We start from the raw sequence: 27046 nt of genomic DNA on the forward strand, positions 1-27046 counted from the left end.
CTGATTGCATCTTCCCAAGCCCCAGCCCTAGATTACTCCCACAATTTGATGCCATCACTCCTATCCATGTACTGATGGACAGAGCTAGAGGGATTGTGAAACTGTGCTTAATGGGCCCACAACAAATTTATCACATCTATTCTCAACTGGGCCTTTACTTCAAAAAGGCAAATGTTCCATTCCTCCCTAATTGATTCACTATCTCACTCTCCACAATAGCTATTCTAAACTTTCTCATCTCTCCTCAAGCCTCCTACGTAGATCCTTTTCTCTGCACTCTCTTAACCAAAGATTTTGCCTCATACTGAAAAAAAATTGAGACCATTCACCAAGAGTTTTCCTTTCCTCAAATCAGACATCTTTGTCCACTCTTTTATCCTTCCCCCCCTTTTTTTTTCCCAAACAAACCCCTCTTCATGGACCCTTCATCCCACCCCTCCTGACTTTTCTAGTAAATTTCCCCCATTTTCATCCCCATCCCAACTCTAAAATATTTCCCTACTCATGAGGATGTTTTAAGGATCAAATAAGATAATATTTGTAAAACATTTAGCATAGTGCCAGATGCTTACTGAGTGCTTTAAAAATTCTTCTTCCCTGTCCTGTATTCCCCCTTTTTTTGCCTCTTCCCTTTTGCCTCTTCCTTTTTCCTTTCCGTATTTCCAAATCTTTCTCATGCTTAAAAAATGCTCACTTGATCAATCTATCCAAAATAGTTATTGTCCTATATATCTCCTCCCCTTTGTAGTTGAATTGTCTACATTTGGTGCCTCCAATTTCTTTCTCATTCTCTTCTAAAATTCTCTGCAATCTGACTTCTGACTTTGGCTCTCTTCAAAGTTACCAATAATCTTTAGCTGCTAAATCTAATGACTTATTTTCCCCATTCCTCATCCTTGACCATGCTGCATTATTTGACACTATTGATCATCTCTTATATACTCTCTCTATATTTTCTTGACATCGCTCTCTCCTGGTTCTCTTCCTATCCTTCTGAACTGCTCCCTTTCAGTCTTGTGTGCTGATTTTTTAAAAATCTGTATCATTCCCACTAAACTTATGTGTCCCTCGAGGCTTCTGTCCTGAGCCCTCTTCTCTTTTCCCTCTATACCATTCTATTGTCTTACTTGGTGATCTCATAAGTTCCCATGAGTTCAATTATCATTTCTATGCAGATGATTCCTAGGTCTATTTTTCTAGCTCTAGTTTCTCTGCTCAGCTATAGTTATGTATCTCCAGCTATGTCTTGAACTCTTATGTTCTATAGTTATCTTGAACTCAGCATATACATAATTAAATTTATTATTCTCTCAACCTCCCCTCCCCCAGTCCTCTTTCAGACTTCCATATTACTGTTAAGGGTACTACCCCCTTCTAGTTAACCAGGCTTACAACCTTGCAATCATCTTTAATTCCTTATTCATTTACCCTATGTATCCAATCTATTGACAAATCTTTTTGTTTCTACTTTTACATCATTGGTTGTTTACATCCTTTTCACTCTACTTAAATAGCCACCATCCTAGATCAGGGATTTATCACCTCTTTCCTGGATTACTGTACTAACCTTTTAACTGGTCTCCCTGCCTTAAGTCTCTTCTTACTCCAATCCATTCCTCATCATCTACCAAGATGATTTTTTACCTCCCTGCTTGATGAGCTCTAGTGGCTTCCTATTATATGTATGATCAAAGTCCTCTTCATAACTTGCCCCCTTTCTACCTTTCTAGTATTCTTACTTACACCTTATCCCTCTCCACATACTCTGTATAATCCACTTACCTGACCTACTGGCAGTTCCTTGAACAGGACACTTCATCTCTTTTCTCTGTGCCTTTGCCCTCTGTCTCTTATATTTGGAATGTTCTGCCACTTCACCTCTGCCTCTTAGATTTCTTGGCTTCTTTTAAGACAACTTAAATCCCACTTTATGTAGGAGGCTTTTCTTGGACTCCTACCCTCATTTACCTTTTCTCTCTTCCCAAGCTGCTAATAGCTTTTTTTTCAAATTGCCTTCAACTATTCAGCATATATCTTATATGTATCGAGTTATTTATATATTTTTTTCCCTCCCTGAATACACCCTTTTAGCATTATATTATCAGCCATGTTGTGAAATGCTTTCAATGAGGATGAACACAGCATCAAGGTCAACTACCATACTGACGGCAAATTCTTCAATTTGAAAAGGCTTCGAGCCAAGATCAAAGTGGAGGAGTGTTGGTGCATGATTTTCTGTTTGCAGATGATTGTGCACTCAGTGCAGCCTCTGAAGCTGAGATGCAACAAAGTATGGATCAATTCTCTGCTGCCTGTACTAACTTTGGCCTAATAATTAACACCAAGAAAACATAGGTGCTCCATCAGCCACCACCACACCATCCATATGTGGAACCATCGTTTATAACAAATGGAGAAGTTCTGAATGCTATGGATAAGTTCACTTACCTTGGCAGTATACTTTCCAGCAATGTACACGTTGACAACGAGGTTGATGCATGCATTGCCAGAGCTAGCTCAGTGTTTGGGAGGCTCTGAAGAAAAGTATAGAAGAGAAGAGATATTAGACTGACTACCAAACTGAAGGTCTACAGAGCTGTTGTGCTGACCTCATTGTTGTATGCCTGTGAAACATGGACAGTCTACCAGCGCCATGCCAGGAAACTGAGTTACTTCCATTTGAACTGTCTTAGGAAGATTCTGAAGATCACCCGGCAGGATAAGATACCAGACACTGAGGTCCTTACTTGAACTAAACTGTCAGACATTCAAAGTATTGTTCAGAGAGCACAACTTTGATGGTCTGGCCATGTTGTTTGAATGCCAAATGTATGCTTGCCAAAAAGACTTTTATGGAGAACTTGCATAGGGCAGGTGATCACACAGTGGTCAGAAGAAGCTATGCAGACACTCTCAAGGTCTCTCTCATGAACTTTGGATTTGATTGTGCAACAAGGGAGACACTGGCACAGGACCGCTTAGCATGGCATGCCCACATCATAAAGGGTGCTTTGTGCTCTATGAGCAAAGCAGAATTGAGACAGCACAAAGTAAATGTAGGATGTGCACATTTGGGGTATCCACCCCAAATATTCACATGGACTATCTGTGCCCAATCTGTGGTAGAGCATTCCAAGCTCATACTGGTCTGATCAGCCACAGTTAGACATGTTGAAACTTGACTTTATCATGGTAATGTCATTTTTGTCCTCTTCGAGAACGAAGGACAACAACCATGTTGTTTTCCCCCAAAAGATTGTATACTTCTTGAAAGCAAGGATGATCCCTTCCCTCTTTCTTTGTATCCCTAGTACTTACATCAGGTAATTGCAAATAATAAATAAATAAATGCTTGTTGATTGTTGAAATAAAAAAACTGGCTTTTAAATGTTCTCTTTTGTGCTTTCTTTGTATGAAACCAGGATAATATTACACATTGTATTCTGCCACTGAAACAGTTATGCATATATTGATAATGTTTTTTGATAGCACTGTGCTTAATAAGATTTAGAAGCTATCAGATTAGGCCTTTAAAGAGATTTGAATGAAATAGGTTGAAAAAATATTGTCTGCATTGAATCTCCTTCATTATGGTACTACGTATATGAGTTATTACTAAGATTTACAAAACTTTTTCCACATCAACCTTATGGTATATGATAGCATTTGTTATTATCTCCACTTAATAGAGGTTATATGACTATTATCACAGATTTTACACACACACACACACATACACGTGTGTGTGTGCACACATACGCGCAGATTCTAACCCAAGTTTTTGACTCCCAAGTTCATTGTTCTTTCCATAATACTATATACTTCCTATCCTTTGAGTCAAGTGTGCAAAAATAGGTAATAGGCTGGTTTTAGAGAAGCTTTACAAGTGGATTAATATCCTATCTCCTCCTTTCCCTTCTCTACATCTCTCTGGCTATTTGAATATTTCTTAGTATTTAAGGAGAAAGTAAGGCCTTATCTGAGGCCTTACATCTACTCAGTGGAAGACTTAGGACTAGAGCTTAGTTCTACTGACAACAAGCCCAGCATTTTTTCCCATTGCACCACATTGCTTCCATTTGTGGCACACTTACTAATAGGTAATAAATTAACTTTAAAACACACTGAGAAGAGGGTGATCCTTCTTCCCTCTTCTTTTTGCTTTCACATTGCTTCTTTTTCTCTTTGCTCCCCAGGCTTGGGATAACATCCAAAGGATCTTTTGGTGTCCCTGCTCCACATTTTCGGGAACTATAAGCAGCTAATAAAATACAGTTCCAACTGGGAATGCTCAAGCAGTAGGTTCTGGGTGACTTTAGCTGTGAATGTTGGCATTCTTGGTTGACAAGGAAAATAGAAAATGATAGTAGGATGTGATTTACAAGAAAGCAGAAGGGGGAACAAAATTCCAGGAAACATGATTTAAAGATATAACAATTATATTTAGTGGGTACGTATTAATAAACTTAATTGTAGTTTCTCTGGAAAAGAAGAATTGGGTTACAGATCCTTTCTGTTAAACTTTTACTATTTGCCATTCTTCCTTTGTTTTTCCTCAAGATTTAATACTAGGTCTTCTCAGCTAATGTTGAAATTAACCATATTTTGTATCTTTATTAGGACATGGTGTAACAATCATAAAAATGTATAAAGACTACTATCAAGTATTTGGGAATAGTGGTGAGGAATAAAGAGGAAATGGAGAATACAAATAGACACTAGCATGAATGCAGTGATCAAAGCCAAGGGATAGTAGTATGGAAAGATTTGATAGATTTTACTGTGAAAGGAAGAGAATTTTAAAGATGGTAAGATGGTAGAAGTCTTTCCAAGTACATGTACAAATGGCTTAAAGTAGAATTGAAAAAGGTAATTATAACTTACATTAGAGCATTTCAAGTTTTATACAGTGCTTTCTCATAACAACCCAGAGTACTAATTAATACAAATATTACTACCTCCCTTTTTAAAGTGAGGAAACAGAAATTCAGAGAAGTAAAGGGACTTTACTATAGTCACATAACTAATAAGTGATAGAGACAGGATTTCAAGTCCAGTCTTCTAATTTCCATATCTATTATCCATTCTGTCACGTACTGCTTTTTTCTAGCCCTATGCCTGGCACACTGTAGGTGCTTAGTAAATGTTTGTTAACTGGACTTTGTGTTTTGTCAAATAAATCTTTCTCATGAAAGCAGAAAACACGACCCAAGGTACCAGAAACCATGAGTGCACTAAGAAATTGGAGGTAAATCTTAGAGTTCATGATTAAGAATCTTAATTTGATGAGGGATGCAACTAGGAGCAACTGTAGAATTTTATGAAACAATCAAATTGATTATTTGAGGAAGATAATTATCATATGTAACATAGATTGAAGGCCAGAGGTTAGAGGCAGGAAGACCAATACAACACCAATAAAGGCATGTACTGGGGCTATTGACCAAGTGGTGATGAATTAAATGTAGGAATAAAGAAGAAGAAGAGTCAAAGATTACAGAAAAATTGTACTTATGGAAACCAGTAAGGGTAGAGGTCCTGTTGATTGGGATGGGGGAAAATGTGGGTGGATTGGGGAATGGAGATAATGAGCTCTCTTTTTGACATGCTTAGTTTTATGTTTTATATGGCAGTTCAGCATCCAAGTAAAGCTGTCTTACGGACAATGACAAATATAATAAGATTGGAGAGAAAGTAAGGGGTCAGGAGAGGTGGGATAGAAGTGATGGCATATGTCCTCCTCTAGCATAATTTCCAAAACTGTTTCTAGTGAACTGTATGCATATGGAATTTAAATAATTCAGCCTCTGACATGTAAGTAAACCATTTATGCTTATTCTATTTTCAAGCATCTTATTGGTTCAAATTACGTAGTAGAGGGCACCTTAACAGCTATCTGTCAATCTTTCATCAATTACTGCTTATGAAGATCATTTTGAAGCTGTTGAGAGCACTTCTGGGAATGGGCCATTCTGATCTCTTTTTGAATCCTAGCATCAACAATCAACATTAGCATTTAAAAAATGATTTTCATATTTACCCCAGAATAGCTCATGGGAAAATCAGAAAGTGACAGAGCTGTACAATGCTTGGCTGTAGCACAATGTCATGGCTGATACTTAAAATGCCCCATAGAAATATTTCCACAGATGGATATTTTGGAATAAATGAAGAATTTTTTTTAAGATGAAAACTTCTTTTTTAGACATTTTTGAGAAATTCAAGTTTTTTATATTAGATTTTCCTGACAACACTGCAGATTTATTTCATAAACAGTATTCTAGGGATGATGTAGTAAAAGAAGACTGGATATGAAGTCACAGGACCTAGGTCTGAATTCCAGTTCTGCCACCAACCAGCTATGTAACCTTGAACAAATGAGTTCTCCTTTCTGTGCCTTTGTTACCTTATCTATAAAATGTGATGCTTCGATCAGATGATCTGTAAGGACCCTTACGACTCTAAATCATATAATCTTTCTATAGTTTTCTGTTTAGGATAGGATTTAAAACCTTTATTTTACATAGATCAGTGCTTCTTATTTTTTTTTTTTAATTTTCACATTAGTGATTCTGTGAAAGAATAGTCAGAACAAAAGAGTAAAACTAGGAGAAAGAAAAAAAAAAGAAAATATTATGCTTTGATATGCATGTAAACCCCATAGTTCTTTCTCTGGTTGTTGATAGCATTTTCCATCATGAGTCTTTCCATCATCTCTTAGATAGTATTGCTGAGAAGAGTTAAGTCTATCAAAGTTGGTCATTGCACAATGTTGCTATTACTGTGTACAATGTTCTTCTGGTTCTGCTTTCTTCACTTGGCATCAGTTCATGTAAGTCTTTTCAGGTTTTTCTGAAATCTGCCTCCTCATCATTTCTTTTTTTCCCTCCAATTTATTAATTTATTTGTTTTCCATTTTTAGCAACCACTTCCATAAGTTCCAAATTTTCTCCCCTTTTTTTCCCCCTCCTTCCCTAAGACAGCATGCAATCTTATATGGGTTCTACACATGCATTCCTATTGAACACATTTTCACATTAGTCATGTTGCATAGAAGAATTAAAACAAATGGGAGAAATGAGAAAACCAGAAAATAACAAAGGAGAAAATAATCTACTTTGTTCTGCATTCTGACTCTATAGATTTTTCTCTGGATGTGGATGGCATTTTTGCATCATGAGACCTTTGGAGATGTTTTAGATCCTTGCATTGCTGTGAGAGGCTAAGTCTATCAAAAACAGTCCTTGCACACTGTGGTTGTTACTGTATATAATGTTCTCCTGGTTCTGTTCACTTCAGTTCGTGTAAGTCTTTCCAGGTTTTCTGAAGTCCACCTTTTTGTCATTTCTTATAGCACAATAGTATTTCATTACAATCATATACCACAACTTGTTCAGTCATTCTCCAATTGGCAGGCATCCCCTTGATTTCCAATTCTTGTCCATCACAAAAAGAACTGCTAGAAATATTTTTGTACATGTGAGTCCTTTTTCCATTTTTTATGGTCTCTTTGGGATACAGTCCCAGAAGTGATATTGCTGGATCACAGGGTATGTATATTTTTATAGCCCTTTGGGCATAGTTCCAAATTGCTGTCCACAATGGTTGGATCAGCTCATAGCTCCACCAACAATGAATTAGCGTTCCAATTCTCCCACATCTTCTCCAACATTTATCATATTCCTGTTTTGCCATGTTAGCCAATCTGGTAGGTGTGATGTGGTACCTCAGAGTAGTTTTGATTTGCATCTCTCTAATCAATAGTGATTTAGAGCTTTTTTTCATATGACTATAGATAACTTTAATTTCTTCCTCTGAAAACTACGTGTTCATATCCTTTGACCATTTATCATTTGGGAAATGGCTTGTATTCCTGTAAATTTGACTCAGTTCTCTATATATTTTAGAAATGAGGTCTTTATCACAGATACTAGTTGTAAAAATTCTTTCCTAGTTTTCTGCTACCCTCCTAATCTTGGTTGCATTGGTTTTGTTTGTGCAAAAACTTTTCAATTTGATGTAATTAAAGTCATCCATTTTGCATTTCATAATGTTTTCTTTCTTATTTTGTCATAAATTCCTTCATTCTCCATAAATCTGACAAATAAACTATTCATTGCTACCGTAGTTTGTTTATAGTATCAGCCTTTATACCTCAATCATATATGCCTTTGGACTTTATTCTGGTATACAGTGTCAGGCATTGGTCTATGCCTGGTTTTCACCACACTGTTCTCCAGTTTTCCCAGCAGTTTTTGTCTAACAATGAGTTCTTATCTCAGAAGCTGGGGTCCTTGGGTTTATCGAAAGTAGACTGCTATAGTCATTGAGTTCTGTATCTTGTGTAGCTAACCTATTGTGCTGAGCTATCCCTCTATTTCTTACCTAGTTCTGAGTGGTTTTGATGATTGCTGCTTAAAATACAATTTAAGATCTAGTATGGCTGGGCCACCCTTCCCTAGAGTTTCTTTTCATCAATTCCCTTGATTTTCTGGACCTTTCTTCCTTCCAGATGAGTTTTGATATCTGCTCATCATTTCTTATAGTACAATAATATTCCATTATATTCATATAGGTTCTGCACTCTTGCCAAAGCTTAGTATGTACTTTATTTTCCTGTTTTGCTTGAAGTTTTTACTGTTTTTTACCTAACTTCTTAATGTGCAGGCAGTTGGTTGACACAGTGGATAGAGCCCTATGCCTGACTCATCTTCCTGAATTAAAATCTGGTTTTAGACACTTACTGGCTGTGTGACTCTGGACAAGTAACTCAACCCTGTTTGCATCAATTTCCTCATCTGTAAAATGAGCTGGAGAAGGAAATGGCAAACCATTAAACATCTCCAAGAAAACCCCAAATGGGTTCATGAGGAGATAGACATGACTGAAATGACTGAACAACCAAGCCCCTGATGTCTGTTTTAGGTTGAAATTTGGGTTTGTTGGTCACAGAATCCAGGATGGATATCAACACCCTAGGAAACTTAAGTATCTTTGTACTTCCTTATTGTCTATCTTGATTCTGTGTTTTCATTCAAGTTTGGGTTGTACACAGAATTTTTTTTAAGTGGATTATTTTACTTATGAATTCTTTTTTGTGTGTATAGGGTATTCAATAATTTTTGTTATTCTTATTGAGTGTCTTGTAGGTTTCATAGGATTTGGAGCTGGTCTAGTAGTTCAACACCTCATTTACAGAATCAAAACCGAGAGAGGGGTAATGACTTTCACACAGGTAGACAGGTAGTAGAGCTGGGATTCATTTCTAAGCTCTCAGACTCTTACTCCATTATCCTAGATTTGAATGTTCTTATGGTTTTCCTTGACTTTGGTTTTCTTCCTAGTCCAGATAGCCAAGTTTCCGTAAGAGCATCTGGATATCATAGAAGATGGGATAAAGTAGTTAAATAAATAAATGGGGGCTTAGATAGTAGAATCTCATTTTTGAAAATTCAGCTATTTTTTTGTGTGGTCTTTTTCAATTCCAGCTGCTACTGCAATACTTGATCCTATGATTATTTGGGTAAAGCCAAGAAAGTTATAGAGACCTTTTCCCCTCTATGTGTGTACTAATCTAGCACCCCCTAGATGCTATGTTTTGTCTTGGATATGTAGAGATAGGTACTATAGAAATGCACGACTGGATATTTATGTACCATAAGTATTGCAACAGAACCTTTATAGCACCTCTACTTTCTGTCCTTGCCATTTCATCCCTAGAGTGCTGTCTTCCTCCTGTTTGTTCAGTGACAGGGAAGACAGGAAAAGAGTGAAGTCTCTTGAGTATAACTCTACTGTTGTATGACTTTTGTCTCTAGTTTGCAGCTCTTGTACTACATACAGACCAGACTTGTTTTTGGTGGTCAATATCAGTAGAACTGCTACCTAAAAAGGAGATGAGAGTTAGTAGAGGTTATACCTATTCAGTTAGTGTTAGTATACTGAGTAGGTCAAAGTTATGTTACAACTTGATTTTGCCTTTGCTAATAAAGTAGACAAAAAGATGGAATTTTTATAGAAATTGCTTATTCATCTGTAACATATACCTGAAACATTATGCAGAAAAATTCTACCAAAAAGCCAACTTTATCTCTTGTTCTGAATGTTGAAGCACACTGCAGTAGCATATTTGTTATACTAGCATAATTTACTATGGTAAATGTAAGTAATTGGTACATTATTTCTACAGTAAGACAACCAAAATATGTAGGATCATTTCAACAATGCAGTGTGATATAGTAGAAGAAGCACTGGACTTTGAGTACAAAGATGTGGATCAGATTCTGGCTCTCCCATTTACTTGCTGTGTGACATAGGGCAAATTAGTTCCCTTCTCTGGACTTCATTATCCTTTTCTATAAAATAAGTGTTTGGACTATATAATCTCTAAGTTTATTTCTAGTTGTCTTATGATCCTGTGAATCTTGGCTCTACCACTAATTAGCTGCGTGATTTTTGATAAGTCACTTTTCCTTTCTGGTCCTAAGAATGAGGGTTTTGGAGTAGATTATTATTATCTCTAAAACTGTGTCCCTGTGCTTCCAACGAATTTTTTGATGTACGGGGAAACAAAAGTCTGGATTGAAGTTTTGACTTAATTCAATATTAGAATATATTTTATTCTGAAATTCATTCAACAGACATTTAATACTTATCTGCTAAGTTGTTAGGGGAAAAAAAATTGAGATAAGATATGGTCTCTGCCCTCATAGAGGTTACAATAGAGCAGTACAATAGAATACACACACACACATACAAACATATTTGTATACATGCATATATACATATATCTTTATGAATTACTATAATTCAAGATAAAGCATAACAGATGCATTAGAGAGGTACAAAACAAAGTGTTGTGTGATGTTTGAGAGTATAGAAGTGGTAACTTCATTAGAGGAGTAGGAAATAGAAAATATGAATTTCTTTCATGGGCCAGAATTAGAATCTTAAGTGGTTGAGTATAGACCCATCAAATATAAAGATCTCTTTTGTGTTTTATTATTGCTAATGAAATGTCATTTTTTTCTTGTTAGTTCATTTACCACCTTTAGATGCCTCAGATGTTACTGATCTGACTTCACTTCTATTGATGAAAATAACAAATTAGAGTGTCATAGATACAAGACAGAAAGTTACTCTAGAGAAGTTTGACTTCTGCTGGTTCTACATTCCTGAGCAATCTTATTGAAATCAAACATCAGTTCATTTGACAACGTTACTCAATTCTAGGCAACAGTGGCCATGCTGTGGCCTAAAGAGACAGTGAATCCATTCTGAATGTGACACCCAGTTTTATTGTAAAACACATTCATGTTGACATCATATCAGTTTTCAGAAATATTACATGCATAAAAGAATTCACTCCTTTAAATTCATCTTTTCTCTGTCTTCCAGCAAGGAGAAATTTATATAGAGTGGACCAAGAGTTTTGCATTTAATGTTGATCTAAAAAACATTGACACCAGTAGAACTGTTTAAGGATATGTATAATCAGTCCCAGGAGACCAGGACAAAAGTTAGAAGCCTGTATGGCGATCTTTGGTGAAAGGGAACTTAAGAGAAGATAGGATGCAACATGGGCAGCAGCTGGTAAGATTGGCATATCCCAGGAAGTGCAGTACTGACTAAGGGAGAGGATTTTGGTCTCCATGATCTTTTTGCAGTTGTCTTTGTTACTTGTGGCACCTCCCTTCCTCCACCCCCACCCCCCAACACACACACAACTCATACACACATAATTATAATTTGGCTGGTTTGATGGTTACTTTGATTGCATTGTTCTCTTGGCTGCCCTTTTCTACTGACCTACTTTTTTTCCTTCTTTTCCTATGTTAGAACTTAAGCTTTTTTATTTTCTTTTTATTTTATTTTTGCATTGAGTACTCTTGTGAAATGTGTTACATATCTTCTTCTGGTCCCGGAAAAAATGAAAAAAGTCTTTCTTGTGCACGGTAATGTTCCGTTCAAAATTCATCTATTGCATTTTGACAGCCCTTTCCGGCCTGAGTACTGAATTTTATTGTGGATTAGGAAAAGATCCTTGGTTTTCTTAGGGAAAAAGAATTTCATCTTTTTTAGGTTTCTCCTTTTTACACAGTTTATAGAAGAAAATAGCTTTTAATATTCAATATCATAATCCTAAAATGTAAAGGTTCCCCCCCCTTATTCTCAACAGCTTATGAAGATTCAGCTCCAATTAATTTTCTGGCCTAAAATATGCCTCTTAACCATCTCATAACAGTAAATATAGGCAATACCTCCCTAACGCATATTCACAACCCTAGTTAGTGAATTGCCAAGCTTTTTCTCGTTGTTTGCTTGTACTTCTGAGATTGTCCGTTGGGTATATCATAAAATTATCTCTGATGCTGGATGATGTGGATTTTGATTTTTCTTGCTTTCTTGAATATATCTACATGGTAGTTTAAATGTGACTGTGAAAATTTCAGGGAAATCATGAAAGTAAAGGGAATAAGATAATTGAAAATTTAATAGTATGGGGTTTATCAAAACCATGTATGTATGTGACATCTCTATATATTTTTTAACCCACATTATTTTTCAGGCAGTGTTACTATATGTGACATGCAGAGAATTTGAAGAAGGCATTTTCTGTCCTCTTCATTTTCTAAATATTGTAGGAAGAACAAGATTGGAATATTAAGAGAAAATTGCAAACATACACTGACTTTCCCGCGGGTAGATGCCCATTATCTTTATCTTTATTTATTAATAAAAGACGGAATGCCTTGGAAAACAAAAGGTTTTAATGGCCAGTGCTTGGTATCCTTGACAACAGTCCCGAAAGAATATTACATTAGGGCACCAGAGAACTTTTAAAAATAAGTAATGGAATTCCGTCTCTGTTATGCTTTTAGTAGTCATTCCGGCCATGGTGCAGCGAGGTCATAAGCTGAGCTCAGTGAAGGGAGCCAGAACATGAAATGATGCTGAGAGAACGTCTGGGAGATGAGAGGTACAGAATTACAAGCGAAAGTGCAGGCCTGCTGAGGCAATTACAGCTTAATGGGGTCATTTGGAAGGCAATTGCCAGGGGTTAATGTAGTATGGAGAGATGAGGTGAGATTGAAGTGAAATTTGGGGCTGGAAATGTGTTAAGATGAAAGATCAGAGAGCAGCGCATTCTGCAGTGGGGAAGGTTTATAACATGCAAAGATTTGAGAAAATGTAAAAAAAATGGTAGCCAGATGTTTCTGAAAATATTTATAAAATAAAAATAAATCACAGCCAACCCTTGAAAAAAAAGTAATTAATACATTTATGCAATGATCCTTGGAAGAGATTTTCAGTTAGAAAACACACTAGATCTAGTTTTAAAAATGTGAGTCCATTTTTAAAAGAAGAGTTTGGGTTCTTGGTTAAATATATTTTACATTTTTAATCTCCGTATTTAAAGTCTATACTTATGAATATTTGTTCTATGTGAATATTGCATTTATCAGAACACCATATTAAAATTATGTTACTATTTTGAAACAAAAACCAAGAAACAACCCTCAATATATATATTTTGATATTTTTGTAATAGATTCATCACATTATCTTTTCAGGCATTAAAAATAATACCATATAGAATGTCAAAATATTACCAGAATGTAAGCTAGCATTCTTTGAGTGGGTATTTTGGTTCTGAAAAGTATGCTTAAATATTACAGGTGTTTAAATTAAAAATGTCAAACTATGAAGGCATAATGGAAGTAATCATTTTTTACATAGTTTTAAGCTGTAAGGATTTGAAAAAGCTTTGCATGCCAGACTATTGTGAATGAGTAGAGTTCATAAGAATTCAAAGGACAAAAGAGATCATTATGCTTTGTTACCTCAGCTAGTTCATTACCTTAATTGCTAAGCGTAATCCAGCCTTGGAAGAAAACTCTGGGGCTTTAAGAAGATCAACACGGGCACCTTATGGCATAGAAAATGGAATCCCCTTCCTGTACCATTGCCACTCCAGGAACACTAAACCTTGATCAAAGGCTGAACTTTTCTTAAGGTCGGCCATGTGAAAATCCCCTGGAGCAGTACCATTCGCTGAACCGTAATGAAGTTTAGTAGGTTCAGCACCATTTCTCTGTGACTGTGACCGTCCTGGATCACTGACTAGCAATAGCACATTATCAGCCTTTCAGATAGGTGAAGTTTGAACATAGTTATGTTTAGTAGCATAATATGCTTGGGTTTTTTTTTTTTTTTGCATTGAATTGTTCCTTGAACATTATAGAAATTGAGCAAGCAGCTCTTTTTTTAAATACTGCTTCAGGTCTGAAGGTGAAACGTGAAGCTTTTAATCAGATATCATATCACTTTTGAAGTGATTATTTGCTACCTTCCCTTTACTTGTATCTAAAAGCAAGAAATCTTTAACAGAAAACTCTGAACTTGTGTCATGTGACTTCATTGTAAAATGATTCCTAACATAGTGGACAAAACATTAGAGGAAGAGAACTTGGGTTCAAATAATGATTCTATTACTTATTCCCCCCTTTTAATCTCTCTAGGCCACAATGTTCTTTTGGACAAGATGATTTTAAGGTCCCTTCCACTTGTAAATCTAATTATTCTATGATTTTGAAGACTTCTGGATAAAGCCTCTTAGAATTTTAGGGTTCAATGGGAATTTAAAGACCATCAAATACAACTTCATCTTTTATAGTAGAAAAAACTGGGGTTCAGAGAGTTGAAGTGACCTGCCTAGGGATACAGAGCAGGTCAGCTTCAGAGAAAAGATCCAAACCAGGGTACTGTGACTTCAGCCAGTGATCTTTACATGATAATGTGATTTCTATACCTCTCTCAAAATATTTTTACCTGGGTGATGTTATAGTCAGTTATTGGAGGATAACTTTCGCCTTACAAAATATATACAGTTGAATGCATTAAACCCTAAAAAAAATACACTAAAACACACACAGACACACAATATGACCTTTAAAAGTATGGTTGAGTTGCATTCATTTTATGACCATCAAAGCAACTCTGTACTGTTGTAAGGTAGAAAAATCAATGATGCAATCTTTTGCCTTTTGCCTCGTGCAATCCGTAATTGAAATGGAAAATCAAATGAACGGCCAACAGATAATTGTTTTATCAATATTCCCTGCCTGTGCTACAAGGGTCAGCATAGAATGATCATGAGCCAGGGATATGATGAGGACAAAATGTGAAATTGAACAGCAAGGAGGCAATAAATCAGCCTTGACAAGCAAGAGTGACCAGCATGTAGCTGTTGTAGGCAGCTTTTCCAGGACAGTTTTTGTCTCAGGTGTCTGTACCAATTTTTAAAAAGTGAGAATATAATGTTTAAAGTACTTCCATTAGTAATAAAATAGTGACTAATTCTAGGTTTAAAGTATCATCAAAGATAATACCTTGCAATGGAAGGTCTAATGCATTTTGGAATGCATATGATGCAACTTATGTGATAAGAAGAATGGGTTATGGAATAATATAATACACATTGGTTTATGATTTCAAAAGTTTCAAAAACAATGGGTTGCTTAATTTTTGATGTAATATTACTTCTAGGGGGCTATTGGGTGTAATTAAGAGGATTTAGAAATCATGTAGTTAAAAATCTAAAATGGAATGTGGCATAGTATGAAAAGGGTCTGGATGAGGGGTAGGAAACCTGTGGCCTTGAGTTCTTCTAGGTCCTTGGTTACAGCCTTTTGAGAGTCCAAGTTCTACAGAACAAATCCTTTTATTGAGGGGATTTGTTCTGTGAAGTTTGGATTCAGTCGGAGGACTGCACTTGAGGACCTAGAGTGCCACATGTGGCCTTGAGGTCTTAGGTTCCCCACCTGTTGGATTTTGAAGTCAGGAGACCTGAGTTTTATTCCTGGCTTCAACACTTATTAGCTGTGTGACCTTGGGATAGTCCCTTCTCTTCTCTGAATCCATGTCCCTGTCTATAAAATGGGGATAATAAAACTTTGAACTGTGCATTTGACAGTGTTATTACAAGAAATATGCTTTAAAAATCTTACAGGGCTATAGAAATCAGTGCTATTATTACTAAAACCTGCTACTTAATTATAGTGCTTATTTCTTTAGTGCTTTAAAGTTACCTGTGTAATGTTCAGAGAGCTAGAGGATCACTCATCTCCACTCGAGTACATTGTATGGACTTTTTGTGGTTGATCTACAGGAGACATGGATAAGATGCATCTGGAATAGTTATAATTTATACCATTGTACAAGTACCATTGGAGCCAGTACTACCTACATTGATGAGATCAAAGAGCTACTGAAATATTTAAGATTTTAAAAGTGTTTTCCTTATAATAACTGTAAGGTAGTACAAGTGTGATTATTTTTATTTCACAGCTGAGGAAACTCAGGACACCAAACAATCAAGTCATTTAGGATCATAGAATTTAGAGTTTAAAGGGACTTAAGTATTCATCTAACCTGACCCCTTCATTTTTACAGATGTGGAAAATGAGTCCCAAATAGGTAAAATGAATTGCCCAGTATCACACAGCTTCTAAGTGTTAAACAAAGAGAACCCAGGACTTAACTCCACATCCATCTATAGATGAGGCTGCTTTTCATAAATTTGTAAAAATAAATTTGTTAAATAAGTCAAATCTGCATGAAATCTCTTTAGAAAAAAATGATGTATGTTGAAGGTGCTTATTTGAGGAAGGGACACTCAAAATATATGAGTTACGCAAGTAAAATTGTTTTATTTTCCTATCAACTGGTGCGTGTGTGTGTGTGTGTGTATGTGTGTGTGTTGGTGTGTGAGAGAGTTGGGGGGACATTGTATTTTGGTAAAGAGCAAAGAGACATTAAGATTTCACATTCTCTTATGCTAATTGAGCTGTATGACTGTTGTCAAGTCATTTCATCTTTCTGTGACTTTGTTTCTTCATCTTCAAAGAAGAGTGATAGTCATAGAATTATATTGTTGGAGCTGTATGGGACTTTGGATTATTTAATCCCACTCTATTACTTCATGGAAGAGGAACTTTCAGAACTTACCTGACAGGGTAGTGATAAGGAAAGCCCTTTGAAAACTTTAAAATGAGAGGTAATTAGGTGACCTCATAAGTACCTTCATATATATGAATAATTTTGTTGCTTTCAAAAAAAATTATTGCTTGATAGTCACTCACACTTTAGGATAAATGAACTTCTGATCCTTTGCTGAAAAGAAACTTTGCTGAAGGGAAGGAGATGATCAGTTAGATACAGGTCAACATGGGAAGAGAGATCAGAGAGATAACATTCAAGGGAAAACGTAAAACATGAAGTCTGTGGATGCTAAGGATAATCTAATCAGATATAATGTGCACATGCGTGCGTGCGTGCGTGTGTGTGTGCGTGTGTGTGTGTGCGTGTGTGTGTGTGTGTGTGTGTGTGTGTGTGTGTGTGTGTGTGTGTGTGTAAGAGGACTATTTTCCTTTCTGTGCAGGGAAACTACCCTCATAATATTTCTATTAGATTTCTTTTAGTCCTAATCTCATTTTTGAAAGTTAGTCAAGAAGCATTAATTCCTTTCTGTTTGGTAGACACTGAACTAAGCTCTGGGCCAACGGAGTAAGGCAGACAAAGAAAGACATCAAGCAAATCAAATCAAAACACACGCATACAAAAATCCCCATCCTCAAGGATGGGTGTAGGGGGAGAACAACAGGTAAATAACCAGGTACATATCAGACATACGCTGGCAAATGAAGGTAATCTGAAAAGGGAAGTTATTAGCAGCTTGGAGTGGAGAGGATAAGGTGGGGAGGTGAGACAGAACAAGAAAAGCCTCCAACAGAAGGTGGAATTTAAGCTGAATCTTCAAGGAAGCCAGGAAAATTAAGAGATAGAGATGAAGGGGGAGAGGATTCTAGGCATGGAAGGCAGGGCAAAGGCACTGGGATGGGAGATAAATTTCATGGAGGGGAGTAAGGTGTAAGGATGCTGGAAAAGTGGAAAGGGAGCAGGTTATGAAAAGCATTAAATGCCGGAGAGCTTTGACCTTAGATACAATAGGGAGCCACTAGAGCTCTTTGAGCAGGGAGGTAAAAAAATCACCTTGGCAGCTGTGAGTGGAGGATGGATTGAAGTTAGGAGGAAACCAGGCAACATAACATGTTCATGAAATGTACCCAGGAGAGTTGCATGCTAAGTACTCTTCCTGAAAGTGACAAATTCAGGCTTGTAATTAGATAACTAATTTTGTCCAATTCTGGATTCTGTTATGTTCACTTTACATAGGGCAGTGCTTCTAAACTCTTCACTAACTCATGAATAATTATAAGACCCTCTGGACTTAACAGAACACTAAAAATTCTGGAAATTAGACCTCATTAGATATTTTCAAAAGAAATGCCACTATGTATGTTGCCTTGTGGTTTAAAACAACAGCCATACTCTGGAAGAGAGAAACAATCTTTGGATTTAAAATTTTTTTATTACAAATAAATGCATAAAATATTTGTTTTATTATGGATGAAATATGGAAAAGGATTGAATGGAAAAAGTATTTTGCAGAACTATCAGTGCTCAAATAATAATTTTAAAAAATCTTAAAAAGGTATTATACTTCATTGTAAACCTTACCAATCCATCAACTCTTTTACTACTTTTCATTTTATAATCTACTTGGGGCAGCCAGGTGCTGCAGTGGATAGAGTGTCATACCTGAAATCAGGAAGATATGAGTTCAAATGTGACTGGAAAGGTCACTTAACCTCCCAGGTCTGTTGTGAGGGTCAAATGAGATAATAATTGTGAAATACTGAGCCCAGTACCTTGCACGTAGTAAACACTATGTAAATGTTAACAATCATCATTATTATTCTTTCTTTGAATTCTTTTGATTTTTAGCTGTTTGGGGATAGAAATTATTGTTCATAGGGAGTATTTGATTAATTGATTGAAATTTAATATCCTCACATAATCTCACTTTGTTATTGTTTCATATTGATAAGTATTGCCTACTTAACTAAATTATAAACTCTTCGAAGGTAAGCACCCCATATTATGTTACTTAAAAAAATTCCATGTGTCTTTGTGTTATTACTAAGCATGTAAGAGGTGCTCAGTGGATACTTATTGGATTAATGACTAGTTTAAATGATTTGTACTTCTATAAAGATCAGCTGATATAATCTGTATTCTTGAAGATGTGATGGTAGAAGGAAACTGTAAGAAATGTTTCATACTGTCCTATTAGTACTTGAACTAAGTAAGCTATGATTATAATGGAGAAGAAATGTCAAGAGCCTTGAGCTCAGTAGGATGTAGCATTTAGAACTATAAGAGGTCTTAGAAATCACCAAATGCACCGTATGCCTTTCTCTTGTATTAAATTGAATCTCCCATCATCCATTTTGCAGATGAGGAAACTAAGATCCAGAGAGATTGAGTAACCTGTTCATAGATCATTGAAATGGGAAGCAACAGAACTGGTATTTATACTAAGGTCTTCTAACTCCCAAACTATTTAACTTGGTCTCTCTATTGATAAAGGGTATTTTTCATCTTTCTTACCCCAGTATAATAATTGCATTCTGTTATAAGCATGTGTAAAATACCAAATGCAAGTAATGATATTTAATATCTTTTAAGTTTACCATTTTGTCTCATTTTTGATAGCTTATAGTGAGAATCACCATGGAAAGAAATTTCAAAGTAATTTTATTTTAAATTCATTTAATTTCATGGTAATTTAATTTATTTAAATTTTGAAGTAATTTTAACTTTGTTCTCAACCCAGGTTTGCATCCTTGGAATCATCCTTGACTTCTCATGCTCCCTTACCCAATATAACCAGTCATTTGTCAAATCTTTTCAATTCTACCTCCAGAACCTCTTTTATATCTGGATACTTCTCTTAATCATACTGCCACTACTCTAGTTGAGGTTCTTATCACCTTTCACCTAAACTACTGCAGTAGTCTTCTAATTGATTTCCCTGCTCCAACTGTCTTCTCCATCTAATCTTTTCTCCACACACCTGCCAAAATCATTTTCCTAAGTCTCAGAGCTGACCATAGCACTCCCCTACTCAATAAGCTCTAGTGGCTCCCTATTGCCTCTAGAATCAAATACACACACCTCTGACTTTTAAAGTTCTTCATAGCCTGGTTATAGCATACCTTTTTAGCTATACATTATTCCCTTTTATAAATTCCAGACAAGTGGACCTTTTTGTTTTTCCTTACACGTGACATTCCATCTCTAGTCTACATGTCTTTGTACATGGAGAAGCTGGCCGCTATGCCTGTCTGTAATGCTTTCCCTCATCACTTGTGCCTTGTTTGAATCCCTAGTGGTTTTCAATCAATAAATAAGCTTTTATTAATTTATTTCCTTCAATGCTGAGCTGAGGCAGCATCCCTTTTGTAAGGCTTTTCTTAATGCTTGTACCTCCACTCTGAAATTACCTCACATTTATTTTGTATGTATTTATATAGGTGCAAGTTATCTTTGCAGATGGAATGTAAGTTTCTTGAGGACATGGTCTATTTCACTTTTGGCTTTATGTCTATGAGGCTTAGCACAGTGCCAAGTATTAATAAATACTTATTAATTCATTGATATGTTTTATGAGTGTATGGTGGATTGTGTTTTATTCAAAAACAACAACAAATATATAACACTTTAAAGTTTGCAAAGTGATTTATGTATGTTTTCTCTTTTATCCTCACATCAGCCCTATAAAACAGGTGTTATCATTGGTCCATTTTACAGAGAGGTCAACTGACTTGCCAAGGTTCTTACAGCTAATAAATACCTGATGAGTGATTTGGATTTTAAGTGCAGTATTCTCTCAACAATTTTGCATTATTAGAAATTGGCTGTTCTGTATAGATTCAAAGTAGAAGGTTCACAAAATATTCTTTGGATCGAATATAAAATCATTGGCTCATAGGAGAAGATTTGGTTTAAATTCTAAGATTTTGTTAATAATCTAAAAGCAAAACCAAATTGCTTTTTATCAATAATAGACCTTACAGAATGGCACAAATAAAAGAATACAGAGAAGCCTTTGCAATTCATCATATATTTTGTATGTACTTCAGAAATAACCTTAATTCATATTTACATCATGTTTCCTAGTAGTGCCAAAGAAGCCATTTGAATTGTCAGGTTATTAATCTAGATTTTTAATGCTTTGGGTTTGTTGGATAAATTCCTATTCCTAAAATCATCTTTGCAACTGTATTTTTTTATATTGGTTCTATGATAACTATGTTTTGGGGGGTGTTTTAAGAATACGTGTTGAAGGTAGTAAATCTACAGGGTATGTTAAATCATTAATATATGAATCTCGAATTCATACTCATACTTTGAATACTTTTGGTTCCCAAGTAGCGATCAGACTTTTCAAGTCATTAACCCAGTTTTTTTTTTTGTTTTGGTTTATTTTTTAAGTGTGTAGTGTTGGTAGACATGTAGGCTGTTCCTCTAAAATGAGATCTCTTTGAAGCGAAAAAATAGTTCATAGCTATATGCTGAACAGTAGTATCAATTATGGGGGACACTCAGGGCTTCTTTGAGTGGTATTTGGAGATAAAAAGGGCAGTCTATATTTGTAGCAACAAAATTTATTTAGTGGAGTTTCTTATTGTGCCTTTAAAACCCAACATTTATTTTAAGAACTTACTGCAAAAAGAATGGCACAACATAAGGTAGTATGCAAATTGTGGTTAAGATCTTAACCAATTAGCTAAAACATAACAATATATACTTCAGTTGAGTTGCATCATTTGTTCAGTCATTTTCATGAAAAGACTGCTGACATTGTCAAGCAATGGGAGGTTTGGCACAAATTAGAACATATGTGTCCTTGATCTTGGTGTGCAGTTTTCATTGATAGCAAAAGGAGTTATCCACTGGCACCTGAAGTAGGTGAATGGTAGAGTACTTAGGTAACCTGAGAATTTAGCTACAAGGTATCAGACAGAATGGTGAAATTATTTTGATGTTTTATTAAAATTATATGTGTATATGTATACATACACACACATACACACATATGCATATAATTGCTCTGTTTAACCATAATGTATAGAAGATTGGAACTCTAAAATGAAGGGATTGGAGTAGATACTTTCTAAGTTCTTTTCCGGTGCTAAATCCTGTGATTCTATGGAAGAATGTTTTGTTGTCTCAATTTTAAAAATTAGGTTATGATCTTTAAAAGCTTAAAATTGAGTGTAAATAATAGATTTCTCTTGGTAGTGTTTTTTTAACATGTTATTTAATAACATGTTTTTTAAAATAACCATATCAAACACAATAGGATGTCTTATACTGGTCTTTAGGTCATAGACTGGAGGATCCTTGTGTTGACTAATATTTTTAAAACATTAGAATTTTTAAAAAATTGATATGACTTATTTTGTGAATAAGTTCATTTTTGAAAACTTGCAATTTACAAAGCTTTCTCCCCATGTTTCTTACAGATGCATAAATAAACAAGTGAATTAACTTTATAAGGCTTATAAAAACTAGAGATAAAACTGTTGGAGAAAATCAACATTCTAAATCATGCTAAGTCTTTTCCTATTTTACTCATCCCCTAGCAGAGCATTGACAAAAATATGAAATTGATTTGGTTGAAGGGTGTTAAAGATCCGACAGCCAAATGTCACAAACGATGAATGGCTGCAGTGTTGAAAAAATCAATAAGGAGGTTAAAGCTGGTCCTGTGAAAGACTTGGCAGACTCCTCTGTTCCAGGAAGATATCTGTCTTCTGGCCTTGGTTGCATGATCAAAAGGAAAACTTGATAGGTTTAATGAAGGGAGATACTGTAAAACTGACAACAGAAATATAGACACTGTGGTAAACTGCAGTGCACATCAGTGAGTGGAACCATTAGGTACATTTTTCAATCTAGAAAAATATATTTATAGGTAAAGATGTCAAAAATATTAACACTTTTTTTTTTTTTTTACTTTTTCATTGTCCAATTAGCTAATGCATTTACATCAAATAGGCAGTAAAAATCTAAATGTTTGGCATATAGGGCAAAACAATGAGTATGTTTATTAGTCAAGTAATTTTTTCCAATAAATTCTTTTGAGCTTAAAAATCTAAACCCATGTTTTACCTATGTGATTCTGAAATGACAATTGGAAGGAGTTATAAAACTCCAAAGAGGAGAAAAATGTCATTTACTTTTATCAAAGAAAAAAAATTGCTCCAGTGGTGAAAACTAAAGTTAATTTATCCAGAAAGCCGTATTTTGTCTTTGCCTCTTGGTATCCATGTAACTTTGTACAAAATACTTTCCTTCTCTGGACCTCAGTTTTCTCATTTATGAAATGAGATTTGACTAGATTATCTTTAAGAGCATTTTCAGCTCAAACAATGTAGTATAATGGCATCAGATTTCATGTGCCTATTGATAAACAGTTTCATGGCCTAAACCAAAAAAATGTTTGGTGAAGGTTGTTTTCAGGAATCAAAATTATGCAGCCTGACACTTCAAGAGAGAACTAATAAGATTTACAGATTCTTGCTGTTTGTAGTTCATCATAATTCACCTTCTTTCTGTTGGATACCAATAAACATTTTACATCTTCATTTTGTTTCACTTGGATTAAGAGCTCTTTCTCTGATTATTGAGCATGAATCACAAAGCTAGGTACCAGTTCAACCTTCTGATCTTCTAAGTAAGTCATATTCCTTTCCAAATTCTAAAAAAAAGACTCCTAGAAATGCTCTGTTATTCCTTTATGGAATGGTGTTCTTATTTAATGTTGTCCTTTTAATATATATACATATATATGTTTATTTATGTTTATAGCAATAGGAAAATAGTTTTTGTGTTCACATTGGCTATCAGTGGTGGCTGTCTCTTTGTGTGTGCCTCTGTTTGTATACATGCTTAAGAAAAATGAACTCATTAGTTTAAAATTCCCAAATGCCACATTCAACTCAAACAGGGAAGATGATAACCTGTGTTTCTTTTCTTTTTTTCCTTTCCTTTTTTTACCCCCTCCCCTCTTTTTTTTTAAAGAAGGAAAAAAGAGAAGTCTGGCAGATTTTCTGCAAGTGGACTTTGTAATAAAAATGCCCCCTACTTTGTTGGGATGGTATTTGGAGGGCTGCTGCCATATGTTACTTTCCTTTTTAGCTGGGATTATGCCATCATTATTGCTGATAAAAGCTGTTTACTGCCTTGGCAAAGGAATGATGCTTGGAGCAGTTTTGGAAACCGCCATTCAGTTTACAAAAAAGTTCATTTAGTGCCAGATGCTAGAATCCTAGGTCTTTGTTATCTTTTCCCATTATTGGGTTCATTCATTGTCTAGTTCTCCCCCCAATCTTTTTGTAGTAGAATGTTGTCTTTCTTAATTTTTTATTTCATGTGATTAACATAATATATTCTTAAAAATGCATATATTCTACATGTTATTGACCACTGCTTAAGGTGGACAATTTGTTTTTCAGTGACATTAATTATGCGAAATTAGCATTATAGTGTGTAAGAGTTTCTGATTACCTTCATATCCTATATAGATCTGTTTCTTTGGTATTGCTACACAGGAAAGAAGGGAGGGTGGTAGAGCATTTGGATGAGCTCCTCACTAATGCAGAAAACCACCTTATGTATGAGAAGGGTTGGATTTTGACTCAGCTCAGAACATTGTTTATATGCTATTGTTAAAAAAAATAGCAACTTGTAATTTGGGCTTTGGGGAACTTAGGAGACAGTTAAACTTTGGGGACAGTTAAACTTTCATAATGTGATCAACTAGAAAATTTATTTTAAAGTAGCTTTATTTTTAAGGGTTATATCTTTACACAACATTCTGTGTGATAAATTTGATTTATACTCCTGTGACCATGACCATGGTGGTTATAGTTTCCATTAGCAGAATCCATCTTTAGTTGTTTTGACTTTTGTTTTACTTTTAAACAGATTTTTAGTTAGTCTACAGGAGTATAACCCTTCCTAGACTTTATAAACTCAAACATGTCAATATGTTGAAAAATGAATGGTTTTATTTTTGTGGGTATGAAAATACTCTTTACTAATGCAATTTGCAAAACTTCCATACCTTAGTAAATGGTTCCTTGAGTTATTGTGCTTACCCCTCTGCCCCAAATGGTCACCCAGTAGTTAACCTTGCAAAAAGCCTTTTTACCCTCAGCTAGGCTGGTTTTTCATATTGTCAACCAGATTTGAAATCTTTCTGATTTTGAAGGACTTTGCTGCCATAGCATTTGCAAAACCATAGTTTACCTTTATGTCATGATGAGATATTAGGATAAAAGGTTTGGTGATAGTAATGTAAGTAATAATAACTTACATTTAGATGGTACTTTAAGGTTTATTAAATGATTTATATAGATTTTCTCATTTGGTCTTCATAGCAACTCTATTAGGTAGAAAATATTATTCCCCTTTTACAAATGAGATATCTGAGGTTCAGAGACTAGCAATAACTTCCTTGTGATTATTCAGTTAATAAGTATGAGATGTAATTTTTGAATTCAGGTCTTTTATGACCTTCAGACTTCTTATGCTACATATCCCATCTGTAAATGGTAAATTATGTTTATGTTCACAATTCATCCTTCACACAGCTGTCAAAATAAACTTCTTAGTGGAAAGGTCTATGTTGGTCTTCTGTTTCAAAACCTGTTGCCCATAGGATAAAATAAAACTGCTCAGCCTAGCATTTAAGGCTTTACACAATCTGGATGAAATAATTGTGGTACAGTGGAAAGAGAATAACTATGGAGTCTGAGAACCTTAGTTTGTATCCTTTCTCTGATAGTACTTGCTTGTGTGACCTTGGACAAGTCACTTAACCTGCCCTAGACCTCAGTTTCCTTATTCTATCTACCTCTCTTTGATCTTATGATCTTTTGTTTCAGCCTTATTTGATAGTATTTCTTTACGTATCCTTTGTTCCATCAGATTAGACTACTTACTAGCTGTTCCTTGATTTTGCGCTGATGATCTTTTGCCTCCATGCCTGGATTATATTTCCTCCATGATTCTGCCATTGAATCCTTCAAGGTCCAGCTCAGGTGTCTCATACTCCTAATTTACCCCCAAATCCAACTCCTCTCACGGAAAGTGATTTCTCCCACATCCAATTTTCTTAGAATACTTTTTCAGAATTTTCCTTATTGTGCATCAAATAAAAATTTGATCATTCAATCAATAAGCAGTTATCATATGCCTAATATTTTCTAGGTGACAGGGATACAAAGACAAAGATGAAATAACTCCTTTCTTCAAGAAACTTAGATGTTATAGGGGAAAGCAACATAATACATACATAAGTATATACAAAACATAAGCAAAGTAAATACAAGGTAATTTTCATTTGTGGGGAAGGCATGTCTAACAGATGGAAATCACTTCAAAGTGACTCTTGAACTATGCTTGGATTCTAAGAGAAAAAGTTCAGGAGAGAATGCGTTCCATCTCTCATACTCTTCTCTTACTACATTATATGCTTGTTGAGGGCAGAAACTGGCTCATCTTTTACCTTTCTATTCTAAGTGTCTAGTATAATGTCTCATGCAAAGTTACCATAAAAATATACTGTTTAATTAAAATGTCAACATTTTAGTGAGATCTGATTTAACACATATTTATCACAATATTTATAAATCATCACTAAGATAACTTCAGGATGATGAATTTTTCAACCATTGTAACTCTAGAAGATAGCCTCCTGAATTATGAAGGGGTTGTAATCTGTTTTAGCAGAGGGAGTACTCATACCTTGAAGTACTGAAATGTACTTTGTAATATTCCATCTTGCAAAACCCTTAGGTTTCTGTCTTCCTATAGTAAAAAATTCTTTAACTGCATTTTAAATAGACTTTTTTAGTTCTTCCAGGCAAACACTTATTTTCTGAATACAGAGAAAGTGAATACTCTTTAGAATTTGAAGAAATGAAGTAATGTGCCAGATTCAGATGTAAAGATGGACATCATCTTTAAGTTGTTTTCCTAGTAATGAGGTTGCCCTGTTTTGTCATTTACTTGCTCTTGTGACCAAGAGCTTGATTATGGACAGTGTGTGCCTATGGCCCAGTGC

The 27046-nt window shown here is 35.2% G+C and overlaps 1 protein-coding gene across 8 annotated transcripts in view; it reads left to right on the forward strand.

Annotated features, from left to right (window-relative positions):
- Positions 1-27046, forward strand: part of PBX3 (PBX homeobox 3) — a 293993-nt gene that overhangs the window by 84444 nt on the left and 182503 nt on the right. Inside the window, exons 2-4 of one of the 8 annotated variants that reach the window (XM_072631938.1) lie at positions 12882-12979; positions 17541-17677; positions 19362-19433. The exons of 5 other annotated variants lie outside the window; for them this stretch is intronic. In XM_072631938.1, coding sequence (XP_072488039.1) covers positions 19415-19433 — 19 coding nt within the window. In that variant the 5' untranslated portion in view covers positions 12882-12979; positions 17541-17677; positions 19362-19414. Of the gene's footprint in view, positions 1-12881; positions 12980-17423; positions 17678-19361; positions 19434-27046 lie in introns of those variants that run through there. 2 more of the 8 variants (XM_072631939.1, XM_072631940.1) reach the window with 2 other exon arrangements.

This window comes from Notamacropus eugenii, chromosome 1 (genome assembly GCF_028372415.1).
Source record: "Notamacropus eugenii isolate mMacEug1 chromosome 1, mMacEug1.pri_v2, whole genome shotgun sequence".
Classification (NCBI taxonomy): domain Eukaryota; kingdom Metazoa; phylum Chordata; class Mammalia; order Diprotodontia; family Macropodidae; genus Notamacropus; species Notamacropus eugenii.